This window comes from Oxyura jamaicensis, chromosome 28 (assembly GCF_011077185.1).
Source record: "Oxyura jamaicensis isolate SHBP4307 breed ruddy duck chromosome 28, BPBGC_Ojam_1.0, whole genome shotgun sequence".
In the NCBI taxonomy this organism is placed as follows: Eukaryota; Metazoa; Chordata; class Aves; order Anseriformes; family Anatidae; genus Oxyura; species Oxyura jamaicensis.
Window position 1 is genome coordinate 5,185,135 of NC_048920.1, and position 16,304 is coordinate 5,201,438.

General features: G+C 44.3%; 2 protein-coding genes across 2 annotated transcripts; both read left to right on the top strand.

Annotated features, from left to right (window-relative positions):
- Positions 1-700: 700 nt before the first annotated feature.
- Positions 701-10,341, top strand: LOC118155431 (mucin-16-like). Its single transcript, XM_035308697.1, has 19 exons — positions 701-762; positions 948-1,120; positions 1,419-1,445; positions 1,678-1,826; positions 1,910-1,977; positions 2,269-2,441; positions 2,998-3,024; positions 3,241-3,383; positions 3,576-3,643; positions 3,960-4,132; positions 4,450-4,613; positions 5,321-5,388; positions 6,050-6,204; positions 7,228-7,391; positions 7,490-7,554; positions 8,204-8,379; positions 8,481-8,525; positions 9,133-9,212; positions 10,180-10,341. Exons 1-19 carry the CDS (start codon positions 752-754, stop codon positions 10,276-10,278), a joined length of 2,028 nt encoding a protein of 675 aa, XP_035164588.1. The 5' UTR covers positions 701-751; the 3' UTR covers positions 10,279-10,341.
- Positions 10,342-12,194: 1,853 nt separating this feature from the next.
- On the top strand, positions 12,195-15,998 carry ACTL9 (actin like 9). The gene has a single exon (XM_035347963.1). The coding sequence runs from the start codon at positions 14,097-14,099 to the stop codon at positions 15,360-15,362; it is 1,266 nt and encodes a 421-aa protein (XP_035203854.1). The 5' UTR covers positions 12,195-14,096; the 3' UTR covers positions 15,363-15,998.
- Positions 15,999-16,304: the final 306 nt, after the last annotated feature.

Below are 16,304 nucleotides of genomic sequence, written 5' to 3' on the forward strand. Positions count from 1 at the left end.
TCAAATCATCCCTTCCTAAGTAATGTTTATGCAGACTCTCGCAAACAAAAATGATTCAAGTTTTTTTCCACTTCAGACAAAGCATTCCAAAATAGAAGGCAGTTTCTCAAATACTGTCCTTTCCCCCCATCTCAGGTTATAATGAATTGTAGCCTGGACTATGTAATTTTTTTTAAATATCAATTGAAATGGCAAGAAGATTTTGCTAGTTAGCAATAATGAAAAAAAAAATGCACTAACCAACCAAGAGCACAACACTTATAAATTAGTGTTATGGAAATCTCGCAGCCTGTTAGGAAACCACAGCTGCTATGACCCTAAAACCAATTAGAATTTCTAATAATCTATCTAGTGAGAATATTAGATTTTTTCTTATAGGGATTTTCTCTAAGGATGATGATTGTTATTTATATTTTCAAACAATAATCTACCTTGCTCTTTACAGTTGTTGATCAAAGTACAAAACCTCTGTCACCACCAGTAAGGAACTTCACATTGAACTTCAGTATAACCAACCTCCCATACACCGCAGACCTGGGGATGCCAAATTCTAAAAAATTCAAATCAACTGAAAAAGTCATGTGCAGTTATGTAAGTCTGGCAGAATCATTCCTTGCTTAGGCACAGTTCTTTAAATATTGCCAATTTCTAGCCTTTGCCATGACATTGTACTTATATATTACTAAATTTCTAGGTTGACCCTCTACTCCAAAAAAGCAGTATTGGCTCTGTTTATATTGGCTGCAGAATAATGGCATTCAGGTAAGAGCCACGTCTGGGAAAAGCCTGTTACCTGCTTCTTAAGAAGCTGAAAGTAGTTTCTCGTTTCTCATATTCACTACATCAACATAATGTCACCGAATGATTACCTTGATCATATACTAAAAGTTAAAATGGACTTGTCCATCAACCAGCTAATATCCTTAAAACAATACCTCATTTCCTAGGTCAAAGGAAGACAGGGATGACACAGAAGTAGATGCCATCTGCAGCTACAGAGATGAACCTTCAGATTTCAAGTTCAGCAAAGTGACAGTTTACCATGAGCTGAAGAACATGACAAATGGCATCACAAAGCTGGGACACTACAGCCTTAACAGCCAGAGCCTCTATATTAACGGTAACAGGACCACTTCAAGGCGTTATTCCTTATGTTGATGTAAATAATTTTGAAATGAGAATGAGAAGGATTAACTACATCTCAGAACACATAGCAAAAAGCAAAGTACAAAACCTGTCAGGTATCACTAAGTTAACACAATCATGAATGTAGTAACCATGATCCTTAAGTAATTAGTAATTAAAAAATAAATAAATAAAAATAATTAAAAAAAAGTTTAGCCCTGCTGCTCTTGAAAAGTAGAGGACAGAAAACATTCTTGAAATATTTTCCTAATTATTGTCCATTTCTTTTTCAGATTACAATGAACCACATGGTCTGTCCTGTAAGTATATTTAAAAATTGATACCTGTCAAAGCTACTCAAAGGCATGTCATTTTTATCTGATTTGGCAATGCTCCTAAGATTGCCAGATACCTGAAGTGTGTGATCATGCTCATAAGTTTTTCTTATTTAAATGTAAAAAAAAAAAAAAAAAAAAAAAAAAAGTGAAGAGTCTTCTTTTTATCTGTGTAGTTTTTTTTGTTTGTTTGTTTGCTTTTTTTTATCTCTTAAAGTGGTGAAGCCATCCACCACACAAAGCCCAGGACAAATAATCGAGCAATTCACATTGAACTTCACCATAACTAATCTCAGGTTCACGACAGACCTAGGGACACCACATTCTGCTAAATTCAATTCTACTAAGAAAATAATGCAACATTATGTAAGTGAAAAATATAATGTTCATCACTGAAATCACACAGTACTTTGTGTTTCCCATACTCACAAAGACCTTTTCCTTGTCAGCTTGACCCCCTGCTTCAGAAGAGCAGCATTGGCTCTGATTTCATTGGCTGCAAAGCAATAGGATTCAGGTGAGCAACATAGCTTGGAGATGAACTTTAGCAAATGGATTTATGTTTGACAGACACTTAAAAACTAATGAATTTGTTTCCTTTTTCAAGTAGTCAGTATCATTAAAATAAAGCTTTTATGCACTTTTTAAATGTTGTTTTTGTATGCTGTTTACCACATCTTAACTTCTGGTGTTCATCTGAGAACTGAGGACAGATTTAATTGCTTTGTGCTTGTTATTAATCATATCAGAAGAAAACCCACAGATTTGTAGAATAACTAATGGAGCTTCATTATATTTAATTCCTCAGGTCAATGGAGACTAGCGATAACACAGCAGTAGATGCCATCTGCAAGTATGGAAATGGCTCTCAAGTGCCCAAGTTGGACCAAGTCAAGGTTTACCAAGAACTAAGGAGCATGACAAACGGTATCACCAAATTAGGAATTTATAAACTGGACAAAAAGAGCCTCTATATCAATGGTAAATGCATGATTTTCTCATTCCTCCAGTCACTAGAGCAGTTTGGGACCATGGTGGGCCTTAGGAAACACTTCAGTTAAAATAATAATAATAATAATAACCTTAAGGAAAAGGTGGTTCATCTGGAGTTTACTGCATAACTTGTGTAAGATGAAGTGTATGCTTCCAATAATGTTTTCACCAACATTTTTGAAGATTTAAATTTCTACGTTACACTGAAGAGTGACTTAATTTTAGTCTTGATATCAGTCATGCATTTGCATATTATCATTTCACCTGATTTCTACTTTACTGCTATTTAGTATAAGCAACAGCACATACTTTTGCATTGTAGTTTTTGCCATATATATATATATATATATATATATATATATATATATATATATATATGTAAAAGCTCCTTGTGCTTAAGTAATAGTTTAATAGATTCACACCCTCAGGGACTGGTTCTGGTGATTCATTCCTGAGTCATCCATTTAATTATCCCCTCTTCTCTTTCATTCTCCAAGTGTATATAGATTTCTTACATAACGTTTCTCTTGCATTTCCTTTCCAGGTTATAATGAACCACTTGAGAGATCATGTAAGTGTTTTGCCAAACTCATTCCAGCTATCAAAGGAGTGGTGCACTAAAACAAAACAAAACAAAACAAAAAACAAAAACAAAGAAAAAAAAAAAAAAAAAAAAAAAAAGATTCTTTGGAGTAGCCCTGAAGTTTGATAGGATTGGGAATGTCTTTGAAAGAAAATAAAGCTTTTTGTAAAGTAAAATCATAATCCTTCTCCCATTTGTTTATAGCTCTTAGTATAACTACTGTACAAAGCCCAACATCAAGTCATTTCACACTTAATTTCACCTTGACCAACCTCCAATACACTGCAGATCTGGATGCACCAAGTTCCCACAAATTCATTTCCACAGAAAAAGCTATCAACCATTATGTAAGTCTGGCTCTTGCCCATTTTGTGTTATGGTGATGTTTGGTCTGTATTAAACTCAGGATATGTTATTTACTTTTTCTTTCTTTCTTTCTTTCTTTCTTTCTTTCTTTCTTTCTTTCTTTCTTTCTTTCTTTCTTTCTTTCTTTCATTTTTTTTAAACAAACAAACAACAACAACAACAACAAAAAACAGATCGATCCTCTCTTTAAAAGAAGCAGCATAAGTTCTGTCTACACTGGATGTAAAGTGATGAGATTTAGGTAAGATTCCTGAAAGTGCAATTAGCCATTTGTCTGTTCTTACACACCCTAAACTTACATAAGTTACCATAGATATCCTGATGCCAGAAAACAGAAACCAGTGGCACCTCCTTTTCCATTCATGACTTTCTTGCTGGTAAAATTATCTTGGTATCTAAATACTGCTGCCACAATTCTTGAGAAGACACTGAAAGATGTCAGGATCCCAACTGTGCTGATAGGTTTCAGAGCCTGTTTTTCCCTACTCACATATATATCACACAGGATGTTCTGTAACTATTAGCAGTGTCCTAAACAATGTGACATTTTCACTTAGGTCACGGAGAGACATGGGCGACACTGGCATTGATGCTGTCTGCAGCTACAAAAATGACATTAGCATTGCCAGGTTTGACAGAGAAGTGGTTTATCATGAGCTGAGCACAATGACAAATGGCATCACCAAACTAGGGCACTACAGCCTAGAGAAGAACAGCCTGTACATTGATGGTAAGCATCCATAAGCAGTATCAAATAAAGATTTTGGGGTCACTTGGAGATTCCTCATTCTTCCACTCCATCCGAGCTTGAGCACTAATGAACTTTCCCTTTGGTTTGTTGGGATTCTGTGTGTTTTGACACTATGGCAAAACCAAACCATCATGTTGTTGCCATTCTAGAAGTATTTCCATCCATTAAATCATACAAATTCCTGGAGAATTTCATTGTTACATCATATAAACTAAACAGGGACACACCCTTATTGCTTTCATGGTGTGCATTTGTCTGTTGTAAAAATAAAAGCAGTCTACCTTTTTTTTATTTAGGTTTCCACCTCAATGAGGCAGCTACCACCAGAAAGCCTGCCTTGACTAAAGCTCCAGCCATAATGGGATACAAATTGAGCTTTAGAATAGTCAATGAAAATTTAACTAATCCAGACTCTCAGTCTCCAGAATATAAAGCAGCAGTGGAAAGCATCAGTAACAAGGTAAGGAGCTGCAACTCAAATACTGCCATATCTAATTGGTCAATTTTTGCAACAACTACCGTAGGTTGATTTTTTAATTAAAAAACTTATGTGAGTAAAAATTTCTAGAATCTAAAAGATGCGATTGGCCTGTCAGTAACTCTTAACATGTGGTCTTAAGACATTATCTCCAGCCAAAAACATGCATTATAAAATGCAACAGAGTGAGATCATCTATTAAATGCACACTTGGCATTTTACTCACGTATCTAGAAGTGCACACAAATCTCTGCCAACTCAGAGGTCAGCACATTTATAATTCATCACTGAGAAACCAACACATTCTCTTCAGCACCAATCCATCCTGATAAAGCTTTACATAGGTAGTTCTCGTTTTTTAAATGAAGCCATAACATTGCATGCTTTGAGATCTGAGTCTGTTCTGTCCATGAAATATGGATCAAGATGACAGCTGTCAGTCAGATTGCATGGTTAAACAATGGCAGCTTGCTCAGATAAGACAAAAAGGCCTACCAAGCTGGAACTCTGACCCTATCACCAGAAGGCACACTCTGAGGTAATAAATAAATAAATAAATAATAATCCCATGAAATCCAACAAGAAAAAAATAATCTAGTGTTGTTCCAAAGTCAGAGACCCTCCTACTGCCCTAAAGCATCTACCATGAGGTCCAGAACTCATTATTTAATGTGACATTTTAATTTCAGATGAACCAGTTATACCGTCAGAGCAACCTGCAAGACCAGTTCCTGAACTGCAGTATTACAAGATTAAGGTCTGTAATACAGTTTCATTAAGAAAGGTTTAAAAGGTTACTGCCTCCTGGTACTGTTCCCAAGTGGCAAAGTACCCTTGTTCTTTGCAAAATTCCTCCCCTACATTCTCATGTTGGAAATGGTTTGGTTAATGCCTTATGAGCTTTCCAGAATTCATCAGTTTGAATTTTTCCTGGCTTGCTATGGACTGACATTTTCCTCAGACTCAGGACTTTTGTAAGGTACTCCCAAGTTTCTTTAAGAATGAGGACTGGAGGGCTACCCTGCAAATTCTTCCCTCCTCTTCCCAGCTTAGACTCTGCTGCTTTTTAAGAGAGGGCTTTGCATATACCTGTAGTGTCCTGCTTTACATGTGAAGAGGCTTGGACAAGGGACCCTCACTAGAGGGCTAGACGATTTTTAAAGAAGTGCTGATCATACATGTTATTCATGCAGGGTAATCATAAGCTAAGTTTGCGGATACAATAAGTATTGGTATTTTATTTATTTACTGTCTCTAGCCAAAGGAAAATTCCCCAAGCAGCCTGTTCCACATCTCCCAGTGGCATCACATTAGCTTAAACATTAACACAAGATAGCAGAAACCCCTAAGGAAATTATTTCCTAAATGAAGCAGCTTTATGAGCAACCCATCTATCTCAGAATCTGTTTTCTCCACAGGACTGGATCCATTGTGGTTGACTGCAAGTGCTTCTTCCGACCAGAGCCCAGCATCAACAGGACTGTAGTTGAAAGGGCTTTTCAGGATGGGATTTCAAATGCAACTGGACTATGGTTGGGAAGTAGATATCAGCTGCAAGAATTCTCAGTAGGCGGTATGTAAAGCTCAGATCTCAGGCGCCCCATTTCCACCCAGATTAACCCACTGCCACAGAATTCCCCAATTTCTGGTCTAACAATGGCAAAAAGCCTGTTCCTGAATGACTGAACTGAGGTCAGAGTTAGGCTAGTCCTTTACTTACCACATTCAGTCAGTCTCAGTCTAGGCCTCTAGTCCTCAATATTTTAAGGGGCTATTCAATGTTAAACAGGAAGTGAAGTCACAGAATCACAGAATCACAGAATAGTCTAGGTTGGAAGAGACCTCCAAGATCACCGAGTCCAACCTCTGACCTAACACTAACAAGTCCTCCACTAAACCATATCCCTAAGCTCTACATCTAAACATCTTTTAAAGACCTCCAGGGATGGGGACTCTACCACTTCCCTGGGCAGCCTATTCCAGTGACTAACAACCCTTTCGGTAAAGAAGTTCTTCCTAAAATCCAACCTAAACCTCCCCTGGCGCAACTTTAGCCCATTCCCCCTCGTCTTGTCACCAGGCACGTGGGAGAATAGACCAACCACCACCTCGCTACAGCCTCCCTTCAGGTACCTGTAGAGTGCAATAAGGTCACCCCTGAGCCTCCTCTTCTCCAGGCTAAACAGTCCCAGCTCCCTCAACCGCTCCTTGTAAGACTTGTTTTCCAGACCCTTCACCAGCTTCGTAGCCCTTCTCTGGACTCGCTCAAGCACCTCCATGTCGCTCAAGCACCTCCATGAGTGATAAGTGATAACTACTTACTGTATCTTCAAGCATTTAGAGATAAACAGACTTACCTTTTGCCAAATGTAGAACTTCCTGAAGAACTGGCTGTCTTAGTACATTGCTGAAGGACTGAGATTTCAAAGAGTAGACTGGGAATTTACTGTCAGATGCCAGTGCAACTCACATTCTGTTAATCTTTTAGTACTTCATCATATTTTCCCAGCTAACTCTTCCAAGCACAATAGATTGGCAGAAGACTCTCTGTTTCTCTTTGCTAGAATTTATCCCGATTTTTTCCCTCAATTTCCAGGCTTGGAGCTAGCAATAGAGGCAGCAACTTACAAAACACCTCTCAACTCTGGGAAAGAAAACTTCAGATTAAAATTCAGAATCTCCAACCTTCCCTACTCCCCAGAACTGCAGGACTCCAGGTCACAGATGTACCAAGAGAGCAAAGAGAAAATTGAGAAAGAGGTAAGCTAACAGCAGTAGCTTGGATAGATCACCCTGTCCTAATTAAAGATGCATTAAATTTACTCATTTTGCTCAATTGTTCCATTTCTTCCCATCAGCTCGATGTATTCAGAACTAGCAGCATGAAGGACTACTTTGCTGGCTGTAATGTTGAGAGCTTTGGGTATGTCCTTCTTCGGAAGTGTTTTTCGTTCACCCAGACAGAGCATTTAGCACATGGTATTCAAAGCTACACTGTGGTGTTTACACCTCATTGTCAACCTTTGTGCTCTCGATGACACATAGGAGGCACCCCTATTCACTCAGTTTTGCCTTTACTTCATAACGCTTCTATCCAAATAAGAGCTGGTTCTGTTTCCATGATAGCAAAACTATTTCCACAGAAACAATTCCAGAGTAAAACAAATAAACTCATTCCCTCGTTTAGCTTATTCAAATAAGCTACAAAACCTAAGACGTTAGTAAAACAAACAACAGAACTGACCAGCCTGAGAACAAAATCCACTTTTGTGCATCTTCTCCAACACTACATTGGAGAAACAAACAAACAAACAAAAAAATAGATAAACTGATTTCTCTTAGAAATGCCTTGCCTAGGATTAGTGAATAGATTTCGCAAGAGTGCATATGAGTTCCTTTATCGTCTACCTTCAAACATAAAAGTTGATCCATGCTGATAAAACATTGCTTAGACATCTGTAAGCATGAACCCAATGCTGAATTCCTCTCCCTGCCTCTATTCATTTTTATGTTTTTGTTTGTTTGTTTGTTTGTTTTGTCCCATAACAACGGCTCTGGTTTTCATCTTCCAGGCCCGTCCATGGGAAAGCTTATGTAAGTGTAGACTCGGTATGCAAATTCACACTGGAACCCTTCTCAAGGACTTTGCAAAAGCAAGAGGTGTACGAAGAGCTGAAACGCCTGACACAAAGGTTCACCAAGCTGGGCGCCAGCTATGAGCTGGAGGAGCAGAGTCTGGTGGTTGAAGGCAAGTGCTCCAGAGATGACTTTGTGGGAACTTCTGTTACTTTTGTTTTAATCACCTCTGAAGTGCCCTGTTTCTCAACTGTCCCACCCTTTCTTTTACAGGTTACTCTCCACTCACAACAGTAGAACAGGAGTCCAAAAAATCCGGTAAGTGCTTTTAGGGAGTGATTCACCCTAAAGCCACCAAATACTTGAGCTACAGTAAATTAGTGCCACTTACCTCGAAATGGAGAAGTATCTGAGGCAAAAGCCCAGAAATCTAGCACTTTTGGGAGACAGAAACAGTACTGTGAGCATAACAACAACTCCAGAACTAACAGTAAACAGAAAAAAAATAATCTGAAAAGTTGCTTTTCCATGCACCATGAACATGCTGACAAATAACAGCTTTTGCTGACACCCTGAGCCCTGCACCCTCCCCCAGAAGGGTCTGGCTGGCAGCTAAGAGAAAACTTTGTCTTTCTGAACATTTCTGAAACCATCTGAGGGCTCTGTTGCTCCCTGAGCTGGTGTTTGAAATTGTGCCTTGGACACTCGAGTCTGCCAAGGTTTCTGTACATCCTTGCCATCTTCACACAGCTGAGGCATGTTTTTCCTGTGGCCAGGGAAGGCCAGATGCTGACTTCCAGTGATTTTGCCTCACCTACATGCTTGTACAGTATTTCTGAACTTTGCCAGGGCAAGATCTCACTCCGTTCCAAGTAAAACAGCTAGGAGTCCAGAAAACTGATGTGCCCTTATTTTGCCTTTGCAGAGCTTCAATTCTGGGCAATTATCCTCATCTGCATTTTCACCCTGCTTGGCTTTGTTCTTCTTCTCTTGTTATGCTTCCTGGTAAGTGGCCTTTGTGTTGTTCTCACCTCTCACTTTTGACTACAGCAGAGCCCAACCACCTGGGGAGTTGAAGGGGGGGGGGGGGACATTCAGACAGCCACAGCCATAAGAAGCCTGGTGGGAGCAGTACCCTGACATGCACGGTAGCAGCAAATGCCAGGCCAAATCCATCTTCAGTTACTGTCAGTTTTTTCAAGCACTTGTGCAGAGGAGCAGGTGTAAAGGTATTCTTACAGCTTGCTAAGCAGTTTTCTAGGGAAAGAGGCAGTAGATCATGAATGAGATCCAGAGTCCTTTGCAGAGAGAAAAAAGATAAACCAAAGGTAAAACAAACACTAAGAGAACAAGCAGGATGAATTAGATCTTGTACATCACCCCTCTTCAACCTCATTCCCGTTCAGTCTCTGCAGAATAATCAAGATACTGATAAGGGAGTATAGAAGCAGAAATATTCATAATAACCTGCAGGCATCACATCTGGAATTTTGTATTTAATGCTTTTAACATGCAGACCATAGCAGCCCTGCAGGGCCATATCCAAGCTGCATCCCTTTGGAAAGAGCAGAGCAGATCTTTTTCTGAACTCTGGTCCTTATTTGATAGGGGTCAGTATCTTAAAAGCAGTTTCATCTTTAGCTGTGTTTGCTTTGTACCAGCTAAATAGCTACATCTTCAGACAACATGGATTCCTGTCCTTGGAGGTTCAAGAATAAGAATTAGTCAGCAAGATTTAGATGAGGGAAAACCTCAGATTCAGAACTGGGGTCTGTGCTAGTCTGAGCACAGATTATTAAGGCTATGCAGCCTTGGCAAGTGGCTCACTAACAAAGTCTGTGACACAAGATGGAGCATCTGTCACACGGAGGGCATCTCCTCTTGACAATGTGGTTTAGGGCTGTTTAACAAAAGGCAAAGAGCAGACCTTTTATACATATATATACTATTAACATTGTTCTTTTCCCACCAGATTGTCTCTTGTCTAAGAAGAAAGTCACAGCTATACCAGGTTCAACAGGGCATGTACGGGGGGTTCTTCCCACATCTGAACACAAGAAAAGTTCATTGACAGAACAAATGAAGTCTGTCTTGACAGACCTGCTCATCCCTCGACAAAGGAAAAAATGTTTATAAGTACTAGAAAAATGTTTCTTTAATAAATTATGTTTAGCATTTTCTTGCCTTGGCATAAATCTTTGCACTATTACCACAATTATTTTCATACTATGTGAAACTGATAACAGTGCAGGTGCTGAGAAAAAGTATATTTTTTTTAAAGCACTGCACTCTTTTATACAAATATTACACAACCAACAGAAAATTAAAACTACCAGGAACTGCAGTTTGCAAGGCTGATCAGTGTTAGTTTTCTAAAAATATATTTAAATAATAAAAATTCATAGAAATGACTATTATAAATTTTAAAACATATCCTATATTTTAGATTTTTCCTGCTCTACCTTTTAAGAAGTAAATATCTTAAATTGATGAAAACATCATATTTAAAATGATGCCAAGAGATGATTTAAAAGTACATTGCTAGGTCTGAGCATGATACTGTCACCCTGAGTCTTCAGATTGATACTGATTTCAGCTGAAAATATGGTGGTTCGTTGCTGCAAGACAGAATTCCTTGCATTTCCTCTGTAGCAACACCTCTCATCTCAAACCAGAAAAATGCATCTGCCCCAGGATCTCTGATCTTCTGCTTATCAGTGTTGAGCAAGCCATGGACAGCCTTGCCTGAGAGCTCAGCACCTGCAGTATCCCTTGATTTTCTGTAGAACACAGGAGATGGTGCAGATCTCTAGGTAGTCATTTGATACTGCCATTAGATGAACTATCCGCTGAAAGTGAAAGCACTAGAATTAATGAAACCATGATTACTCATTAATCCTTCCACTGCAGGCAACGTTTCCACACAGTCAAACTGCCTTTTTACTTTCAAAGCAAAACTCCTCAAAGGCAGGTTGGACTGGTTCACCTCCCAGGTCAGGTTTGGCAGTGCAGAATGGAGCCAGGGGATTAAAAACCTATTTGTTTGTTCAAAGATTTTCAAGCACCCAATATTATGTCAGCAACATTGGCTTAAAAGCTTTCACATCTGTTTGTGAAAGACCTTGCAGGCTTCCATGCCACCCACGCAGCCAGCGAGCGGTGGGGAAGCTGTGAGCAGAGGACTTTCCAGCTCTGGCTTTGGTGGCAGCTGCTCAGGAAAAGACAGGTGACAGTGGGGCTGCCAGGGGCCTATGTTCAAGCAGCAGCCACAGGCTTATACCACACATCTTCCCCATTTCCAGTGTCACCACCATACCAAGCATCCTGCTCTCCTCTCACTGAAGAGCCCATTGTCTCACTCTGCACAAGTGATGCTGACAACAGGACAGCACAGGGATGTGACAGCCAGCATGCACTGGGAGTGCACAGTGCTATTTTGTGAAGCTGCTTCCTAAAGGTGCTGAATTTTTTATTTTTATTTTATTATATATATATATATTTTTTACACCATGCCCACAGGAGAACAGCTGCTGTGTGGTGCTGTGAGCTTTGCCACCTCCTGCTCCCCTCCTAGCCTCCCCTCGGGGCTTTGCTGAGACGTGGAGGAGAGGCCAACACACGTTGTGGAATGCCCACCGGCAAGCCCCTTTGCTGGCACCACTGCCCCTTCAGGCCCCAGGACAAAAAACAGCAGTGTCCCAGTAGAGATCCTGGCAGCACCCTGGGTCCAGGACAGACTTGAGAGCACTGGGGCAAGCTTATCTGTACCATAGCAAGACACACAGCAGATGTGATGTAGAAAAGCTTTAGTTTAGATGCAGAAAAGCAGCACTCAGCCCTGTCCAACCCATTTGTGAGGGCTCCAAAGAGCCAAGAAACCATCCTAGCAATAACATGCAGACCCATTTCCTACGGGGTTGCTGCAGACATGCCTTTCTCTGCCAACATAGCCGCTGCCACGTGCCAAGCATCCCCCTATCCCTGGCAGACCAGGTACAGCAGACCCCCCACACATTTGCCATCACAGGCAGGGCATGCAAACCCCAGCCCTGTCAGCTTGTCTCCCACACCCAGCCCCAAAAAGCTGTGTTGCTGTTAAAGAGCAAAAGCTAAAGCTAAAATACGCCAAGGAAGGGGCACCAAGGCAGCTGAGAGGGGAAGGAGGACTGGGCAGTGGTGAGAGCAGCAGCAGCCTGCGTGGGAAAAGCTTGAGCACACCATGGGGACAGCTGGGGCCCAAGAGGAAGGAGCCCATGCATACCACAGTGCCACTCAACATCCCCTGCACGGTGTTGCAACGCACTCCCTGTTGTGCTTGGACACATGCCCATGTTTGCTCTGGAGCCACTGTTCCCAAAGCATAACCCCCTTGCTGGGGCTGCACCAGCTCACAATGACGCAGGTGGCCCAAGTCCAGTGGTGACCTGGCCCCAAGGCAGGGGCAGTGGCCACTGGTTTCCGGAGCTGGGCAGTGCCTCTGCCCCAGGGTGGGGATTAGTAGATGGGTGTCAGCCAAGGTCAGGGCCAAGGGCCCTAGTTTGGCCTTGGAGACATGCCCTGGACCAGCTACAGCTCCATCGCTGTGGCTCCTTTCCTCCCAGCACCATCTTTCACGTCCCACTGGCCCCATTCCCCTCCATGCACTGTGGATGTGCTAGGGCTGTTCCTCAGCACTTCTGTCCTCACATTTGCCTTTAGGTGACATGTCTCAGCCCAATGCAGCAGCATCGAGGCAACACAACATTCCACCAGCTCTCATGTGCATGCCCAGCCTGCTGCAGCCTCTGTGGTGCAAAAGCAAGCCGGATCCGTGCCCACCAGCAGCTGCATGGCATGGCGGTACCACTGCATCGCATGGTGTTACCTCCTCAAACAATCATGGTAGTGCCCAGCCTCAGCAGCAGCAGCAGGCACCCGCTGGTGTCCAGTGGGGAGCATTAAGCAGGGTTTTGTGAGTGATGAGCCCTGCAGGAAGCATGAGGATGTTTTCCTTGGGTGTGTATAAACACAAAGGAGCTGCTCCAGGCACACCATGCCATGAATGATCCCCCAGGCACTGGCTTCTAGCCAAGAAGCACTAGAAAAAACAGCAAAGTGAGCCCAGCAGCAGACCACAACTCCCTCCAGGACATGAGAGCTGGCAGCAACCGAGGCTGGGTGTTGCACTCACTTTTCCTCCACACTCCTGCCAAAAAGCAGCCAATACCACTGGGCATCATGTGTGGTGTTACCTTCTGCTTAGGACACAGAGGCAGCAACAGCCCAACCGTGGGGCTGAAGGGGCCTCTCTGCTCTCCAGTGAATCTCCATGGGGCCAGGAGCCTCGCTGCAGCCCAAAGCCTGCACCCCAGCAGCATGAGCACGCATTCACCCAAGACCGAGCGTGGAGCCCAATGTGTTGCAAAGCAAACACCACCTTTCCACTCCCACGCACATTCTACATCTGTAGCGATGTTCCTGCGTCCATTGCTAATCTGTAATTCAGAGGGTTCCAGACCAAACAAAGGCAGCCACCCCCAGCCCTACAGCATTTGAGGACGGCAGCATTTCCCCAGGGAACAGGCAGCACCCACCGCACTGCCAGGGGGGCTTCACTAGCCAAGAGCACACAGCTTGATCCTGCTTATAGAGGGGGGCAGGGAGGTGTGATGTTTGCTCAGGACCCCCCCGAAGGGCAGAGCTCTACCTGTTTTGGGGCAGACAGTAGGCCAAGAGTGAGCCTGGGACATGGACACTCAGGGCATGTACTGACACTGCCTCAGCTCTGGCTGATGTCACAGTTCCCTCTGGAACATCGCAAATTGTTGGGTATTCTGCCCAAGCCTACTCAGTGGGAAGCCAAGCTCCCTTTCCCAAGGAGGGCCGTGCAGGAGGTCACAGGCAGGTGGGATGGGGTCTTCCCTGGATGAGGACTCTCTGGGGACAGGGACTTGCTCCCCAGTGTCTTCCCTGCATGAATGCCACCAGGATGAACTGAGGCTGAGGTCTGTAAGCAGCTTCTCCTCCACTACCATCAGCTCCTTCGTGAGTGAGGACCTGGGGCTGAGAACAGGACCAGTTGTGATTGATATGGGCACAAGGAGCTGCAGAGCAGGATTTTCTGGACATCAGACACCCAGTGCTGAAATCAGCACCCTGGTGAGCCACACCACAGTGTGGTCCGAGGGCCTGGAAGAAACCAGATCTGAGGCTTTTATTGGGAAGGAAGCCTTGTTTTACCCAGACACTGAAATTGTTGAGGTGATGCAGAATGGCATCATCATCAACTGGGAGGCAGCTGAAACCCTGTGGCAGCACATGTTCGAGCACAAGCTTGGGGTGCCCCCTGAGGAGCATGCGCTGCTCATCACGGAGCCCCCACTCAGCCCCACCAGTGGACGGGAAAATGTGGCAGAGATGGTCTTTGAGTCACTGGGCTCCCCTGGCATCTTTATGGCCCCTCAGCCCATCCTTTCCACCTATGCCCATGGCAGAACCAGTGCTTTGGTGGTAGACATTGGCCATGTCATCACCCACATTGTGCCAGTTCATGATGGGAACTGCTTGGCTTATGCCACCAAGAGGACGGATGTGGCAGGGTCGTGCCTTACCTGGTACCTGACAATGCTTCTGGGGGACATGGAGCACACGCTTGGAGATTGGATGTCCCCCGTGGCGGAAGACATCAAGCACACATGCTGCTATGTTGCTTTCAACTTCGATAATGAGTGTCTCCTCCCACCCACCAGCTGCACTCTGGATTTTGCCCTGCCCGATGGCCGGACCATCAGCCTCGGCAAGGAGAGGTTTCAGTGCCCAGAGGTGCTCTTCAACCCTCTACCGATGTGGGGGGATTCCTACGTGGGCATCCACAAGATGGCCCAGAGAAGCCTTGACCTGCTTCCAGAGGACATCAGGTCAGTGATGCACAGAAACATCCTCTTGTGTGGAGGGTCCTCGCTGTTTGAGGGGCTGCCGAGGAGGTTTGGCAGTGAGCTGGTTCAATGCCTGCCCCATGGCACCGAGGTGGAGGTGATGGCTGTGCCAGGACGGAGGCACGCGGCCTGGATGGGGGGCTCTGTCCTTGCCTCCCTCACGAACTTCCAGTCGTGCTGGATCCGCAGGGACGAGTACTATGAAGAGGGGCCATGCATCATCCACCAGAAGTGCTTCTGAGGCAATGCCCTGCAATGAGCATTTGCTTGATTTTCTCACTGCTACAGGCCACGCAGCAGGAAGCGGTAATAAAATATTTTATTCTATTAAGAACCATCATCTCCCCAGCCTTGCAGCTTAACCAGTTGAGGGGATTTGGTAAATCCCAGACACGGGGATGAGGCAGCAGTGCTGTTCCCCACGGACACATCACCCACCAAGGAGAAAGAAGCAGCCTCAAGGCCAGCAGGGACCAAGGCTCTGAGGTGGCACCAAACCTGCCCTGAGTCCCCTGGTCCCTCATCCCCATCCATACCTGCTGCCTCACTCCTCCATCCCCGTTCCCACAACTTGCCAGGCGCTGACTCCTTGTGCAGCACTGAGGTGACATTGCCACCCCCAGCAGGGATGGATGGGTCTGGTGGCCTCCCACAGCAGCTCAGGATCCTCTGCTCCCAGAGCTTCACACTGTGCTTTGCACAAGAGCCGTTCCCTTGGGGCTGCAGTTCCTGCACCCAGTAAAGGTCTTCTGCTCCCCATGCAACCCCACAGTACATCCTGCCTTTGCGATCAATTCCAACAGCAGCATGCTGGCCACAGACACGTATATTCATGCAAAAAACAGGTGCTCAGAGCAGCCCAACACAGCACAAATCAAACCTGTGGAGAAAAAACAAAGCCAAAACCCACAGCCACACAAACCCCCTCCCTTCCCCCCCCCCCCCCCCCCCACCACCTGAAGGGTTTTCCTGCTTGGACCAGGCAGCTGAGAAAGGGACCATCAGGGGCTGGGTGCTGCTGGATGGGGGGGGTAGGGAGGGAGGGAGGTTGATTCCACCCTGTGCCCTCTCCTAGGGGGAGACCCCCATCCCCACCCCCGGGCGAGAGCTCCCTGTCTGCTGCAGGACATGGAGGACCTGTGCCCACATCCTGTCACCCGCTTCAGCCCTCATCCTTATTTAC